At 50.6% G+C, this 15,751-nt stretch overlaps 2 protein-coding genes across 3 annotated transcripts in view; one reads left to right on the top strand and one right to left on the bottom strand.

Moving 5' to 3' along the window:
* Nucleotides 1-512: 512 nt before the first annotated feature.
* KDELR3 (KDEL endoplasmic reticulum protein retention receptor 3) lies at nt 513-12,786 on the top strand. Its single transcript, XM_045779479.2, is given in 6 exon segments — nt 513-772; nt 5,123-5,223; nt 9,032-9,190; nt 9,817-9,972; nt 9,974-10,070; nt 10,953-12,786. Coding segments are annotated over 6 exon segments (645 nt in total). The 5' UTR covers nt 513-681; the 3' UTR covers nt 10,994-12,786.
* Nucleotides 11,923-15,751, bottom strand: part of DDX17 (DEAD-box helicase 17) — a 19,830-nt gene continuing 16,001 nt past the window's right edge. For both annotated transcript variants that reach the window (XM_045779477.2, XM_045779478.2), the window contains exon 13: nt 11,923-14,927. In XM_045779477.2, coding sequence (XP_045635433.1) covers nt 14,422-14,927 — 506 coding nt within the window. In that variant the 3' untranslated portion in view covers nt 11,923-14,421. The remainder of the gene's footprint in view (nt 14,928-15,751) is intronic.

Raw genomic sequence — 15,751 nt, 5'->3', positions numbered from 1 at the left:
ATTCTACAGACGAGTCAACCGAGGCCAAGACCGGAGCCCACTGCGGGGAGGCTGGACCCGCGGTCAGCCCGACTCCAAACTTGAGGGCCCCGGCTTACCACCTTCCCCTCCTACTGGTCAGGGCGGAGCAAGGCGGCTCCCTCAGGGAACAGGTGAGAGGGCGGGGTGTCCGGCTCCGAGGAAGGAGGAGTTGAACCCCAGGTTGATGGTGACAGGGGCCGTGGGTCAAATTTATGGGCTACTTCCAGCCCCCAAGCGCTTGCCGGAGGAACCCCACCCCGGCCCCCGCCCTGTTAACCCGGGGCCCAGAAGAGCGCACTGAGGCGGCGCGAGGGGCGCGGTGGCCGCCCCCGGGGGCCGCGGGGGTTCCGCAGAGGCCGCGGCCGGAAGCCCCCGGGTGGCCGCGGCCGCCCCGCCCCGGGACCGCGGCGCTGGGGCGGGCGGGAGGCGGGGTCTCGGGCGGCGGCGCTTCCTGGCCCGCCTGGCTCGGCGGCCGGCCCGGCCACGTCACCGCCCGGCCGGAGTGCGCTGGCGGAGCGGCGGCGGCCGGGAGCGCGGCGCTCGGAGCGCGGGCGGCGGCGCGCGGGACGCAGAGCCGGGCCGGGGACGTGGCAGCCGCCTCGCCCGCCAGCAAGTTTCCCGGGAGTTGGCGGCGAGCGGTGCGGGGCCGCCGGGGGCACCATGAACGTGTTCCGGATCCTCGGCGACCTGAGCCACCTCCTAGCCATGATCTTGCTCCTGGGGAAGATCTGGAGGTCCAAGTGCTGCTCGGGTGAGGGTCGCCCCGGGCGGCGGGGGACGGGGGGCGGAGGGGCTGGGCCACCTGGGTCGCCTCGTCCGCGCGGGCGGGTCGCTGCCGCCTGCCCGCGAGGCCCGGGTGGGGGCTCCCGAATTTCCGTTCAGGGTGAGGACTTGGGCTCGCCGGTGCTTGAAACTGTTTCTGCACAGCTCAGCTGCAAAGAAAATGTGAAGTTGTAGCATATCAAAGAAGGAGGATCCGTGGAGGTTAGGGAGGAGGTGGGCTGTGCCTCCACTCACCCGCGCCACCCCTGCCTTGGCACAGCCACCGCTAGTGGGAAGAGGAGGAGGTGACCCCCTCTCGCTCCTGCCAGGGGCTCCCTTTGCTCCGTAGGAGCTGGAGGCCTTAGGCCCAGAGTGGGATCCGGAGGTGGGGCGGGGTAGGGGGGGCGGGAGGTATGCACACAGGAAATGGCCTCCAGTTCCCGGGGCCTTCTCTTTCCTTCCCCCACCACTCTCCCCTGCCCCCTCCACACAGCCCCTGGGGCTGGGCCCTCTTCCCTCCCTTGCCTGCGAGTGGCACAGGCGGCTGTGATGTGGCAGGAGGGACACCAGGCTGGGCCCTGGTGAGCACGGGGCTGCCCCTGAGCAGAGGCCCAGGGATGGCAGGAGAGGCCCCCCTTTGGCCCAGCAGTCTGGATGTCCTGCTGGGGGTTTGGAGAAGTTTTACGGCGGGACTGGGGGTCGCCAAACAGACTCAGGGCGTTAAGAGGCTGCTCAAGCCTCCTGCAGCCATCTTTGCCCGCTGGTGTCCCGGAGGCACCCATCCTGTGCTTGGCACTGGGGTGAGGGGATACAGAGATGAGTGCGGGCTGGGTGGGGGCGAGGAGGCAGAGAGCAGACCCCTGAAGGCTTCGTGGAGGGAGCCGCTTTGTGCTGGGTCCTGGAAGACGGGCAGGGTGTCGCCCAGGAAGGGTGTGCTGTGTGGAGGGCATTGGGGGTACAAAAGCCCACAGATCGCAGAGGGCAGGGCATGTCCCCAGGGAGAGCGAGCAGCCCGATTTGGGGGGGGGGGGTCCATAGGGAGATGAGTGGCAGGGGGCCAGTGGTCCAAATGTGAAGGGGCCTTGTATTTCAGGCTAGGGAGTCAGGACTGGGGAGTGATGGAAGTTTGGGGAGCAGGGGAGGGGGCCCGGAAGGGACCTGAAGCAGGTCACTCTGAAAGCTGTGTGGACCCACCAAGAGAGGAGACAGAGCAGCGGGGAGTCTGCCAGTCTGGGAGGCTTGCGGGGGGGCGGGGCGCGGTGAGGTGTGGATGCTGGCATGAGAGGCATTGCGGAGGGAGTGTTCTGGACCTGCAGGCCATTCCAGTTTTTGGTCTCTGGAGAGATAGGCTCTCATGGCCCCTCAGATTCCCACGGGGGGAAGCGAGGCAGGAGCCCCTAGAGGCGCTCCCAGCTCTGGTGAGGCGAGGAATCTAGCTCGCTGGGACCTGTCCCGGTACTTCCACGGATGGCCCTGGGCGGGATGAGCAGCCATGACCAGGAGGGGGCGCTGTTCCCCAGCTCATTCTGTCCGCCCGGCCCTAGGCCCCGGACATAACTTGGACAACTGGGGCAGAGCATCCGGGCCTGGGGGAGCCGACTTTCTAGCAGTGGGACACTGCCCGCAAGCAACCGTCGGAGCAACCAAGTAAATGATATGGTTTGTTAGACGTGCTCAGTGCTATGGGAAGAGGGAAAGGGCAGCTGGGTGGTGGATCCTGTGTGTGTGTGGAGTGGCGGAGTGGGGTTGGCATAGGCCTGGTTGGAATCTGAGGAGGTGAGGTGCCTGGATGCTAGCCCTGTCCACCCTGAGATTCAGAGCCTGCTGAGACCCTCCCTGAGGTCTCCCTGAGATCCTCCCCACCCCCCACAGAGGTGGGACACTGGGGCTTAGTTCTCACTCAGCCACTGACTCACCGTGTGACCTCAGACCTCAGTTTCCCCATCTGTGAAATGGAGGGAGCGCTGCAGCGGGTCCCCTATGTGCTCAGTGGACCCATGAGGGACTCTGGCCAGGTACCAGCTCGTGTTCTCTTCTGTGTCTTGGGTCTCTGTGCGTGGCTTGCTCTGGTGGAAATTTTTCACTGCTTTCAAGGGAGTGTGAAAACCTTTGTGCTCAGGGGCCCAAGCACTAAGGAAAATGGGAGCAAAGTCCGGAAACCTGGCAGGCTGAGGCTGCAGAGAGGGGAGGGGTGGGGGAAGGCCGTTGGGGGGAGTGGGTAGCGAATTGTCCCCTACCAGAGTCCCCTCCTGGGCCCTCCGAAATGGTGCTGAGGACCTCTCTGTGGGGCCTCTGTGAGATGGGGTGGCAGCAGGCATAGCCCAGAGCTGGCCTCAGCTCAGCGTTGGCTCCTGGATTCCACACCCCACGCCGGGGGAGGGGGCTCCCTCACCCACAGCCAGCGCCGCCGCTCTAAGTCCCAGTCCCAGACCCCCACAGGGCACTCACGTTCTCGCTGGGTCCTGTGTAGCTTCCGTCCGTGCTGTCCCACCTGTGTGAGGCTGCTCCTTTCACCATGAGTGCGAGGCTCAGGCTTGCCATACTGGTAGGAAGGCCGGCACGGGGACCCAGCACCCTCCAGAATGTTAGGGGCTTCAGCAGTATTCATCCTCCGTCTTTAAAATTGTCCCCCTCCCCAAAATGTCCAGCACCAGAGGAAAAGATAAGGCCCCATTTAGGCGAATAAAGGAACCAGACCCTTAATCAGGTAATGTCACTTCTTGGTGCCAAAGTCCCAGTCGTTCCACCATTGGTTGGTAAATGGGAATAGAGGGGTTTGGCAGCAAGGACGGACTTGGGGAGACCAGTGAGACCCCCTGAGGTAGGGCGCTGGGCAGGCAAGGGGCATGGAAGTGGGGGTAGTGGAGCTGGGGAAGATGGAGGGGGAGGAACACCGGGGAGGGACGCAAGGATGGCTCTTGGTTTCCTGGTTTGAGCATGGAGGGGACAGTGGTGGCATTCGCAAAGGAGGGAGACAGGAGGAGGGGCTTGAGGGGAGATGGTGAGTTTGGTCAGAACTCAGAGGGGAGTCTAGAGCTGGGGCACCCCTGGCGTGTGGGATGAGATGGCACAGGGACAAGGAAGAAGCCGGGGTAGCCCTCCAGCCATGAGGTGAGAACAGGAGCAGCCAGGGGCAGCTAGCCAGCAGTGTGGATGGTCGCAGAAGCCAGAGGAAGGATGTGGTTCTGAACAGACACCGTCGTCAGCTGGCTCTGGGGAGGTGGGGTGAGTGAGGACAGAGTCGACCTTTGGATCAGAAACGCGGGCATCATTGATGGGAGTGGTTTGCTGAGGTGTCCGGACTGGCGTGGGCTTGTCCGTCCAGCAGGAGGAGCGGGAAGTAGGGCTGGGCTCGCCTTGGCCCGGACCCACCTCCAGGATGTAGCAGAAGTGGCCAGAGGGACATTCAGGAGCATGACAGCTGAGAGAGGATTCTTGGATTGGCTTGTGGGACACAAAAGGGGTGTCGGTGGGAAAACGGGAGAAGTGAATAAAGCCCCGAGTTTGGTCAGCAGTGCTGTGTCAATGCAAATGTCTTAGTTGTGGTAAATGTCCTGTCATGAAGCACATGTCAACGTTGGGGGCAGCTAGTGAAGGGTGTACTGCTCTGTACTATCTTTACAATTCTTCTGCCAATCTAAAATTAATTCAAAATAAAAAGTTAAAAAAGAGAGACCAAAGCAGGTGAGGAGATAGCATGAAAAGCATGACCCCAGTTTTGTGAACTTGATGTGTGCACGTGTGTGTCATACGTGAGCCAGCGAAGATCTGGGAGGACGCACACTGAGTCTGGGATTCAGGTGACTCCTGCTTTTTTTAGTTATACCTCTGTATTCTGTTTTTTGTTTTATGAAGGGTAAAAATAGTTATAACTTTTATAACTAAAAAAAAAAGGCATTTTTAATTTTTAAAATTGGGAAAAGAAAACAGAATGCTCCTCCGGTCCTGCTTTTTCCTCCACGAGCTCTGGTCTCCCTGGTGAACTGACACCCTGTAAAGTCCGTGAGTTGCCCTCCCGAAGACAGAGCTTTGGGGACCGTCAGTGGAACCCTGGGGGTGGCGCGAAGAGAAGCCTCCACCGCACCCCACAGCCTCCCCAGAGCCGGGCTCCGAACCCGGGCAGGCCCATGCCGGGGCGCTGGGAACTCGGTGTTTGTGCTCCCCCAGCGGGAAGGCCTGTTTCCTGACCCTCAGAGAGGGACCGTGCGGGGACAGGGTGTTGTCACTGAGTGGGACTGGACACCCTGCAGGCCTTTTCAGCTCGGGCTCTGGGCTTCTTGAGTGTCGGTGGGCCTAGGAGCCTGTGTTCTCATCGTCTCCCGTCCTCCTTTGGCCACAGGCATCTCTGGGAAGAGCCAGATCCTTTTCGCTCTCGTCTTCACCACCAGGTACCTGGACCTGTTCACCAACTTCATCTCCGTCTACAACACGGTCATGAAGGTGAGGGCGGGGTGGTGGCCAAGGGGGCGGGGCGTGCTGAGCCCCACAAACTGAGATGGTGTGCTTGGGAACTCCGGCTGTGGAGGCCGGCGGGCCTGGATGCGAATCCTGGCTGTGTCGTTAGCCGCTGTGGGACCTGGGCTCGGGCGGGGCCTCTGGCCTCCCTGTGTACCTCTCTCTGCTCATCTGCAAGATAGGATAATACTAGTACTCACCTCAGAGGGCTTGCGGTGAGAATTAAATGAGGTAATACAGGCAAATACACAGTAGCCATCTTGTATATATTTTTAAAGATTTATTTATTTTGAGAGAGAGAGAGAGAACGTGTGGGGGGGGCGGGGAGGGAGGGACAGAGGGAGAGAATCTGAAGCAGACTCCCTGCTAAGCTCGGAGCCCAAAGCAGGGCTCGGGCTCAGTCTCAGTCGCACGACTCTGAGATCACGACTGAGCCAAAACCAAGAGTTAGACGTTTAACCAACGGAGCCACGCGGGCGCCCCAATAGCCGTCATATATTAAACAGTCAGTACGGGTTAGCTATTATAATGGTGCAAAAATAAGCAAAAAAATCAAACATGAACCCTGAGCTTTCAGAGAGATGATTCGTCTGACATCCATTTGACAGCTGTTTACTGAGCACCTACTATGAGCCGAGTGCTGGAAGAAGACGTAGGAGGCTGCTGTTCGCATGGAACCTGCACTCTAAGTGGGGAGACAAATAATAAAACGAGCAAGAAAACCTTGGTTAGGGATGAACCTATGCAAAAAATTAAAATAGGGTGACGTTTCCTTTAATTTAAAAAAAGGTTTTTTTGCTTGTTTAAGTAGCCTTTCTTTTCTTTCTTTCTTTCTTTCTTTCTTTCTTTCTTTCTTTCTTTCTTTCTTTCTTTCTTTCCTTCCTTCCTTCCTTCCTTCCTTCCTTTCTTTTTTTTCTTTCTTTTCTTTTTTCTTTCCTTCTTATTTATTTATTTATTCATTTATTTATTTATTTTAAGTAGGGTTCATGCCCAGCTTGTAGCCTTGGGTTTGAACTCCTGACCCTGAGATCAGGACCTGAACTGGAATCAAAAGTCAGCTGCTTAACCAATGAAGCCACCCAGACGCCCCATAAAAAAAAAGGTTTTAAAAACTGGGTGATGTGTTAAGAGAATGAATAGGAAGCTGTTTAGGGAGTATGACCAGGAAGGGCCTCTCTGAAGGGGTGACATACATGCCAAGGTGTGAGACACAAGGAACCAGCCGTGGGACGATCAGAGGAAGCGCATTCCAAGCAGGAGGAGGAGCCGGTGCAGAGACCACGAAGCCAGGAGCAAGCTGGGTGTGTTCAAAGGACAGGGGGGAGCTCAGCAGGCGCCGGCCCGTGGAGGCGGGAGGGCAGACGGCGCGGGTCCCCAGGCTGGACTTCATTTTGTGGAAGGAAGCTGTTGCTCTGAAGCCTGGCCCCGTTTTTTAGGAGAAACTGAGCATCTCTTGGTTCCGCACCGATGTCTTACACTCTGGGCCATAACCGTTAGAGGTGATGTTGGGGTGAGCCATGTTCTGAGCTTTTTAATCAGCCATCCTAGCTCTTTTTTTATTTTTAAAGCTCTGCACCCAACCTGCGGCTTGAACTCACGACCCCAGGATCAAGAGTCCCATGCTCCATTGACGGAGCCAGCCAGTGCCCCTCAGCCATCCTCACTCTTCAAGGTGGCCTAGGTTAGCGAAAGGAGCACAGGTTTCAGAGTCCGTGAACTGGAATGTTACTGCTTGGGTGCTGGTAACAGAGACTTAAAATAAACATCGTTTCAGGGGCGCCTGGGTGGGGCAGTCGGTTCAGTGTCCAACTCTTGGTTCCAGCTCTGGTCATGATCTCGGGGGTGTGAGATCGAGCCCCACGTCGGGCTCTATGCTCAGGTGGAGTCTGCTTGATTCTCCGTCCCTGCCCCTCCTGCTCGTGCCCCCTCTTTAAAATAAAAAATATTTTTTAAAAAGAGTTATTTTAATAAGATAAAGGCTTATTTTTACCTCACTCGTAACGTGGAGTCTGGCGGTGGGCAGTGCAGGGCTGGGATGGCAGCTCCTTTTAACTTTCTGCTCCGTCATCTTTAGTGTGACCAGGACTCACGGATGTGTGACCCATGCCGTTGCTCAAGAGAGCCCCACACTTGGTTTAATGCTTTGCTGTTGCCATCTTGAAATTTAATTCTTTAAGAGGCCCTGCAAATTATACAGAGTCCAGATGTGACATCTACCTTCAAGGTTGCCTCAGGGTCACAAAATGGATGCTAGAACTCCTTACCATCACATCACATTCTGGGCAGGGAGGAGGAAGAAGGGGAGAAAGCAATAGGGTGTCTGCCAGCTGGGCAAGCCCTGTGTAAAGAGCTTTCTCCAAACCGTACCCAGTGACTTTCACCTGCACATTACTGACCATCCTTATCTGCAGAGGAGGCTGGGAAATGTAGTTTTTAGTTGGGCGTATCATCTAATAGTTCCGTTTTTAAGGAAGAAAGGCTGTGTGAGGGGAGTTGTACGTATGTTGCAGGACTACTGTGAAGACTGTATGAGAGAATATATGTAAAGTGCCTCACACCCAGCAGATACTTAACCAAGGCAAGTTCTCTCTCCCCTCCATATCAGAGATGTGCCTTTGGGATTCCAGGCATCTTGTTGGAATGGACGGTGTTGTCATCTGTGGGGTGTTAATTGTGTGAACTTCGGTCTGAGGTTCTAAAATCACAGTCTTTACTTAAAGTCAACACAGAAATAGCAGCCACCTCCTTGCTTAGTTCTTTCCTCTGCCCAAGAGTCTGACTTGGACGGCCCTGGGAGGGGCTGGAGACCCAGCCCTCAGCATGGCCGAATGAGTTGTAGGAACTCATTTTCTCCATTTGTGAAGTGAGGAAGTGATCACCACTTCATTGGTTCATTCATTCATTCCAGCATGTTTTGTGCTGGGCCCTGAGTTAGGGGCTGGGGATTCAGAGGTGGACAGGAAGTCGGGACCCTCTTACAGAAATCACCTCCCATAGGGGAAAGAGACTGGTACACAGACATTTATAGAACATGTGATCATGGGTGGCAGTGAATGTGTTCCCATGGGGCTATGGTGACACAAAGTATATTTATTTGCCTCATTCTGGTGAGAAACTAATCTGAGTTTTGAAGTACAAATAGGAGTTCTCTAGGCCAGTGAGTTCCTGGACCAGCAGCATCAGCATCACATAGGAACTTGCTAGAAATGCAGATCTTCAGGCCTACTTAGACCTACTAAATCCATAACTGGGGGCGGGAGGGAAAAAGGCATCCATTTATGTGATTCTGATGCACACACAAATTTAAGAACCTCTGGCCTAGCAGGTTAGAGGCCAAACCATAAAACCATCACATGCTGGAGAGGAGCTTTTCTAAGAGCAAGCATCAGCTGATTCAAGGATGTCAGTCCCTGGTAAAAGAATGCTCACAAGTCACTGAGGCAGGTCCAGGGATTTGAGTTAAGAGCCCTGGAATTCCAGCCACTGCTAAATCCCCAGAGACCAACCCTGGTCTTCTCCCTGACACTTTGTAGTAAGAAAAGGCCTGGGCACCTTTGAGTCTTCATGGTTAGTGCCATCAGTCCCCATTAGAAGCATGGAGTTACTTAACAAAAGGGTCATTAGCTTCAGAATCTAGGCCAATGACTCAAAGAAATTGCACGCACACTTCACTTTGTCCCCCTTGGGGCAGCGCACTAGCCCTCTGTTTGTCAGGTCCCAACTCCAGGACTTGGAAGCCCAGCAAATAGGTTGGAAAATGACTTGATTCCCATGTGTCTCTTTCCCTTGTTAGGTGGTTTTTCTCCTCTGTGCCTATGTCACAGTGTACATGATCTATGGGAAATTTCGGAAAACATTTGACAGTGAGAATGACACATTCCGCTTGGAGTTTCTTCTGGTCCCCGTCATTGGCCTCTCCTTTCTTGAGAACTACAGTTTTACTCCCCTGGAGGTAAGGGAAGGGACCCAGGGTATTAATTCTGAAAGGTAAACACGTTCCCTAACATCCTTCCCTCTGGATCCTTTGTAGTATCTGGACTTGCTTTTTGGTACAGCCGTGACTATTACTCATATATTGTTACAAGTTTAAAAATTGGTAATTTGAAAACGGGCACATCCAAATAGTCATTATGTTAACAAAGGAGGCATCACAGCACCACTTACGGCTGCTGAGACCTTCTGTCCAACAGACGCTGCTAGAGCGCAGTCCGGGCTGAGATTTCAACTCCGTAGGTCTGGGCTGCGGCCAAGAACCTGGGGGGCTGAAAACATACCTACCAGCAAGTCCCGAGGCTTCAATTAAGATGAGTTTAGACAACAAAGTCCTACAACAATTAAAAATTACCTTCTAAAGAAATATTCATGTGATATTAAAAAAAAGCAGTTTGCTTCAATCTTTTAAAAATTTTATATTTACAGAGACAGGGGTGGAATGGTACATGATTATTTCAGAAACTTTTTTGCTTCACTAGATTATTCCAGTAAACATACTATTTTAGTAATTACATATTTTTTTTAAAGAAATGGCCCCCTTCATGGTCTTGATCCACCTCCTCTGGCCACTTCTCTTTGGCTCAGATCCTGTGGACTTTCTCTATCTACCTGGAATCAGTGGCCATCCTGCCCCAGCTCTTCATGATCAGTAAAACGGGAGAGGCTGAGACCATTACTACTCACTACCTGTTCTTTCTGGGGCTCTACCGGGCCCTCTACCTGGCTAACTGGATCAGGCGGGTACCAGACGGAGAACTTCTACGACCAGATTGCAGTGGTGTCTGGGGTAGTACAAACCATCTTCTACTGTGACTTCTTCTACTTGTACGTGACCAAAGGTAGGTGCCGGAACAGAGCAGGGCTGCTGGCGCTGGCACAGGGAGTTCCCATTTGGTAGGAGGGGATCTGGAGGTGAAAGTATAGATCCAAGTCTCTGCCCCTCGTAGTGCTTTTATTTCAGTGACGAAGATGAATAAGTCTTTTCAGGAAACAAGTACCATGAAAAAACACAGACCAGTTAGCTACTCTATGTACTGGGCAACACTGTGTAGAGAGAAGACAACTATGGGAGGACATCTGACGTAATACTTGGTTAGGAAAATATAGGAGAAACATTCCACAGAATAGCTTATGGAGGAGCCCCGAGATTGGAACCAGGTCGGTGTGATAAAGGCTAGTGTGATCACAACCTATAAAGCTGGAGAGCTCAGAGGTCAAGCAAGATCGGGGGTTACAGGTTTGCACTGCCAAGTGCAAAGTGCCAAGTGGAAAGCTACAGAACCAGCCCAGCAGCTGCTGTGGAGAGTAAAAGGCAGCCAAGTGGGGAGACTAGGGATGGGGCAGTTGCAGTTCAAGAGGTCACCCGTGTGTAGACAGATGTCCAGTGGAGAAGTGGGGAGACTAGGGATGGGGCAGTGGCAGTTCAAGAGGTCACCCATGTGTGGACAGCTGTCCAGTGGAGAGGCACTGGACACAGGTGAAAAAGAAATGGAGGCCAACTATTGAGTTTATGGCCTAAGGGAAAGTGGGATCAGTAACCAAGACTGGAGGCAGGGGTGGGGGTGCATTACTGAGTCTGTAGTTAACCTGGGATGAAGTTTCCCCCTTGGCTTGAACAGCCGAACGGCTATTATGAACTAGGGATCAGGGACACTGCAGTTAATAAGGGAGTCTTTTCATCATTGCAATCAATTCTCATTTCATCTCCCATTTTCTTCTAGTCCTTAAAGGAAAGAAGTTAAGTCTTCCAATGCCAATTTGAGGGCCCCAGAGATGGTTCTAACACCTTAACAAGGACACTGAACAAACTATTTGAAATGTTCTCCTGGACTTCTACAGAGCTCGGGCCAAATGTTAAAATGAAAATGAGAAAAATGCTTAGTGTGAATTTCAGCAAAGCACTGATCATTCTACCTAGAAGACGTTCTCACCAATCTGTCCCTTAAATTATAGCAGCAATAGAAAACCTAGGCCAATTATACAAGCATGGTGCCTCACATCAACTGGGTATCAAGAAATCTTAGGTGCTTAACCCATGTATGGGTCAAACTATTGCTCCCCCAAGTCCTAGTGTGAGCCTCATGCTAAGGAACAAGTCAATCCCATCCGGAAAGGTGTCTGTGCGTAAGGCAAATGTCCCTAAAGAGCAGACTTCAAGTACTAGACGCATGCGATGTGATTTTTCACTTTCCAGATAGACCACGTTTAGGGAGTGATTGATACAGAGGTGATCTAGTCTTACAGGTGTGTTACTTCACTTCTGCCTTCAAGCCACAAGCAAAAAGCCAAGTTTATCAGCTTTGGCTAGGTTTTTATACTGCAGGTGAGTGCATACTTAACTGGTTGTTCCCGCCTCACCTTTAAAACAGACTTGGGTCTTGCTGTAGTTCACAGCAGCTGCACACAGTACTTTAACCCCAGTAACCTAGGCGGGTACGACGACCATGACAACCATTTACCAACGAAGAAACAAATGCCCAAGTCTTCACCTACTTGGTGCCTGGCCTTGTTGCTTTGTGACTCAAATTTTTCCATTAAGACCGATCAGTCCCACTTTCCTTACACATTTTTAGGTGCTAAAGTGATTACTCAATCCAACAACCCCCCCCCAAGCTTGGTCTTGAAGCAAATAAAAACAAAGAATACTACTGGACTAGAGTCAGAATTTTCAAGCAATAAAAAGTTCACACCTTATTGTCAACAGTGTTTTATTTATACCTACAAAAAGAAAACAAGATGGTATCAAAAGGACAATTTACAAACTAAGAATAGTAACATAGCTCTTAGCATCCTGTGCCTGAACATCACACATCTACAATCTTTCAAGTCTTAACGCAACAGGAATGTGTTCAGAGACCAGCAAGAACATGAATAGAGCACTGATCCCAAGCGAAAGCCACCAACCTTTTAGATGAGAGAAGTCCACACAATGAATTGTTAGGGAGGAATTGGGGAGAAGCAGCCCCGTAGCTTAGTACTGAAATCCTTTCCCTAATGAGTTTCAACCATGACTGCAACAACTACCATCACATGAGGACTCTCCTGCTCATGTTCTGAAGCAAAGGCAGAACCTGAATTATGAGTGACAGAGAAGCAGAAGAGTTATTCTAAAGCTATATAGGAAAAAAACTGCTAGATTTCAATTGTGCTCAGGCCACAATAGCTTTCGAGATTTGGAATATGCTGTTATTCTGATTTATGACAACATCTCTGGCGGAAGAAGGGAAGCAAGCAGCAGATACCACCTGCTTGCCCAGAAACCTTTCCCACAAAGGGATGCTTTAAGACCCGCAAGATAGAAGTAGGACACCCCTTGTGGTGGCACCTCTGTTTAAAAAACAATCAGAATTTTGGTGTAGAAATATCTATAATGGACTGGTCAGTGCTTACACCAAAAAGTTATTTTTCTTTTTTGGCAGGGGGTGAGGGGGCACTTTGGTTTTAAAAGCACAGAGCAGTTTTGCCAAGTTTCCTGTGCCTACCATCCTCCCTCGGCCTCAACTTCTAGAAGAAGGGGAAAAAAGTAATTTAGGAAGAAGAAAGTGGGGGGGGGGGGAGACATGTCAAAGTTCTTACATGCGTACATTTCAGCTGATGCTGACAACCTACCTGTATGTTGCACATTCAACCATACTTTCAGAACCCCTCAGAAACCATCCCTTCTCTCTCCCTGAAGAATTTTAAAAAGAAAAAAAAAAAAAAACCCCTCAAGTATTTAGATATTACAAACCAGCATGCACCCTCAGGCCTTAGCCAAAGGAAGCAGTGGAGCCTTCCCCCTTTAACTACGTTGTTAATGAACAATACCAATAATAGCACAAAAAATTAATAGTCTAACACTGGATATGGAAGAGGGTTCTGGGGCTGTCTGATCTCCCTGTCCTGTTACAGTGAACGCAGAGCAGAACATTCCCTCTAGGCCCATGTGCTACGGAAGTCTCAGTAAAACAGTATCACTATGAAGGGGACAAACTCACCTACCTTCAGGAGGAAGAAAAGTGAGGACTTAAGTCCTCTGTAACTTAAGCACTACCTACCTGTAAAAAGCTGAGTGCAAAAGGATGCTGAAGAAATTTTGCATCCCAAAGCTGTTACAAAGCACTGCAGAGAAGAGTATGAAGAGAATTAAGAGCTTTCTTAACAGACCCCAAAGGTTCTTTATTCAAGATAATTTGGCCAAAAGGGCTGAGTATTAGCAAAGAGGTGCTTTTATTCTAGCTCTACAGATAATGAATTTAAAAATAAAATTTGCCACTGAGTATATTCTGTTTATAATTAAAGGTGGTTTTTATACTGCAGGTGAGTGCATACTTAACTGGTTAAGTTATAACTGGTTAATAAATTTTCAGTGAGCGTTTATGTTCACTCTGCTCAGAGCAGCTATCTAGTTGGAAAATGTTTGTCACAGATGGTCCCTGGTTATGTGGGGAAGAAAAACAGGCAGCTTCCACCCAGATGCTGAGATGCTACATTTAACCATCGCAATAAACACTTGGGGTTTTTAATTTAAAAGATACACTTAAACTCAAAAATTCAATGTCTAACTGGACTAAAATGGTTATTTTTCAGTAATTGGGAAGGGGCAAGGCAGAATATAAGGGAGACAAAACCAATTAGGAATTTTTTTAAACTGTCAAATGCACTTAACAAGCAATCAGCCAAAACGACAATGGCAAAGCACTGTCTTAAAAACTCATCAGGCCTGAGGAACATTAAAAAGCATTACAGAAAATGTGCAGGCAATTCCCTCTTGGTTTTCTAACCCAGTAATGAGAGCAACCTAAAGCACAGATGCCATCTTCTTCTGCAGAATTCAACCCTCTACCCTCCCCCCTCCCCCCCCAACTCAGGACAACAACAAAAAAAGGGCTCCCACAAAAGGGCCTAATACCTTTTAAGATGAAAAATAGCTCAAGTATCCTCAACATGCAAGAAGTTGGGGGGGGGGGAATCTCTTCCAGTCGGCTATATATATATGTTTTTACAAAATCTATTATTACAGACTGGATCATTTTGGCGGACAGAAGAAACCTGGCAGTGAATTCTAACTAATCTGCATGAAAGACAAATCACAATGGTTGGGGAAAAAATAAAAAAGAAAAAGAAAGAAAAGGGGAAGAGAAAAAAAGGGAAAGACAGCGTTCCTTTAACTGTAGTAAGTCTGCACAAGTCACTACCACTTGAGTGGTTTCATTTACGTGAAGGAGGAGGGGGAGGAGGAGGAGGAGGGTATTGGTAGGCAGTCTGCCCCATGTAACCTATCATATTGGTAGCTCCCGGAGGCTGTGCAAACTGTTGTGACATGAGTGGCTGTGGCTGCTGCCCAGACCGGCCTATCCCACTAAACTGCTGGCTAGAGCTCTGTGAACTTCTCCCAGTTGAGGTGGTGCTACTGGCCCCGTAAGTGCCAGCGCCATATTCTTGGGCTGTATAGCCACTGGTGCCATAAGCAGCTGCCCCATAGGTGCCTTGACCATAGGTGTATTGGCCTGCTTGTGCTCCAAAAGCAGAATTTGGACTTCCATAGCCACTGCCGTTAGCATAACCGGCTCTATCGGTTTCACTACGATCCCGATAGCTCGCAGAGTCTCTCCGGCCACCATCCTTGACTCCTCGAAGCCTCCGGTCACACTCATCCTGATACATCAGATTGGGATTGTTGGCTGAAGAAGTGGTCCGGTATCGAGAACGACCTCCTGAGGGGAGGACATGAGATATTTTTAATGCCAGATATACAATCCAAACACAATCAGATGTAAAAACTCGACGAGGCACAAGAGTATTCAAACTTCTTTCTTGATCTCTAGCTAGCCCAGCCTCCAAATCTGTTACTTTAAAAACTACACCCAAAATTTGATTTGTTAATAGGACATACTCAAAAGAATGGTGGACATTAAAGGTCATTCAACTTCTCACCGTTTTAGGTCCTTTTTCCCCTGAGGATTTACCAAGAAAACACAGTCTTCAAAATGCAGGAACAATGGTAAAGAAGTTTAGGTGACTTACCACAGGTTAAAAAAACACAAGCAGCTAGGTTCGGAGCACCCTACCTGGCACACAGTGGTTCTCAAATGTTGCTTTGTGGAGCTAACTGCATCGGAATTACCTCACAAACTTTGGAATCCTAGGCTCAATTCCAAACCCACTTAAAAAACAAAAACCTTATTATTTAAGAAACTGCTCAGATAATTTTAACAGATTCAGCACGCACAAAGTCTGGGACAAAGTAATACCAAACTGGCAGTCAAGAAGCTCCGATCCTAGTATATTTTACAACTATCCAATTTTCAGATTCATTAACTACGCCTGTCTCTATTAATCATAAAATGGTATAAAATTACTCTTCACCTGAAAAACCAAAAACCTAACATACACTAAGGCTTTTGAAGAATTCAGCTTAATTCTGAACATGCACCATGTGCTTCAAAACACAAGTCAGTTTTATATTACTGTCTATGGAAATACTGGGCTGCACAAGGAGGACAATCATGGCAGCCCCCCTCCCCCTTCACGTGATCTT

The sequence above is a fragment of the Ursus americanus genome, chromosome 17 (genome assembly GCF_024610735.1).
Source record: "Ursus americanus isolate L20-20 chromosome 17, mUrsAme1.1.p, whole genome shotgun sequence".
Classification (NCBI taxonomy): Eukaryota; Metazoa; Chordata; class Mammalia; order Carnivora; family Ursidae; genus Ursus; species Ursus americanus.
Note: the sequence above shows the minus strand (reverse complement) of the source record. Positions and strands in the feature narration are given on the sequence as shown.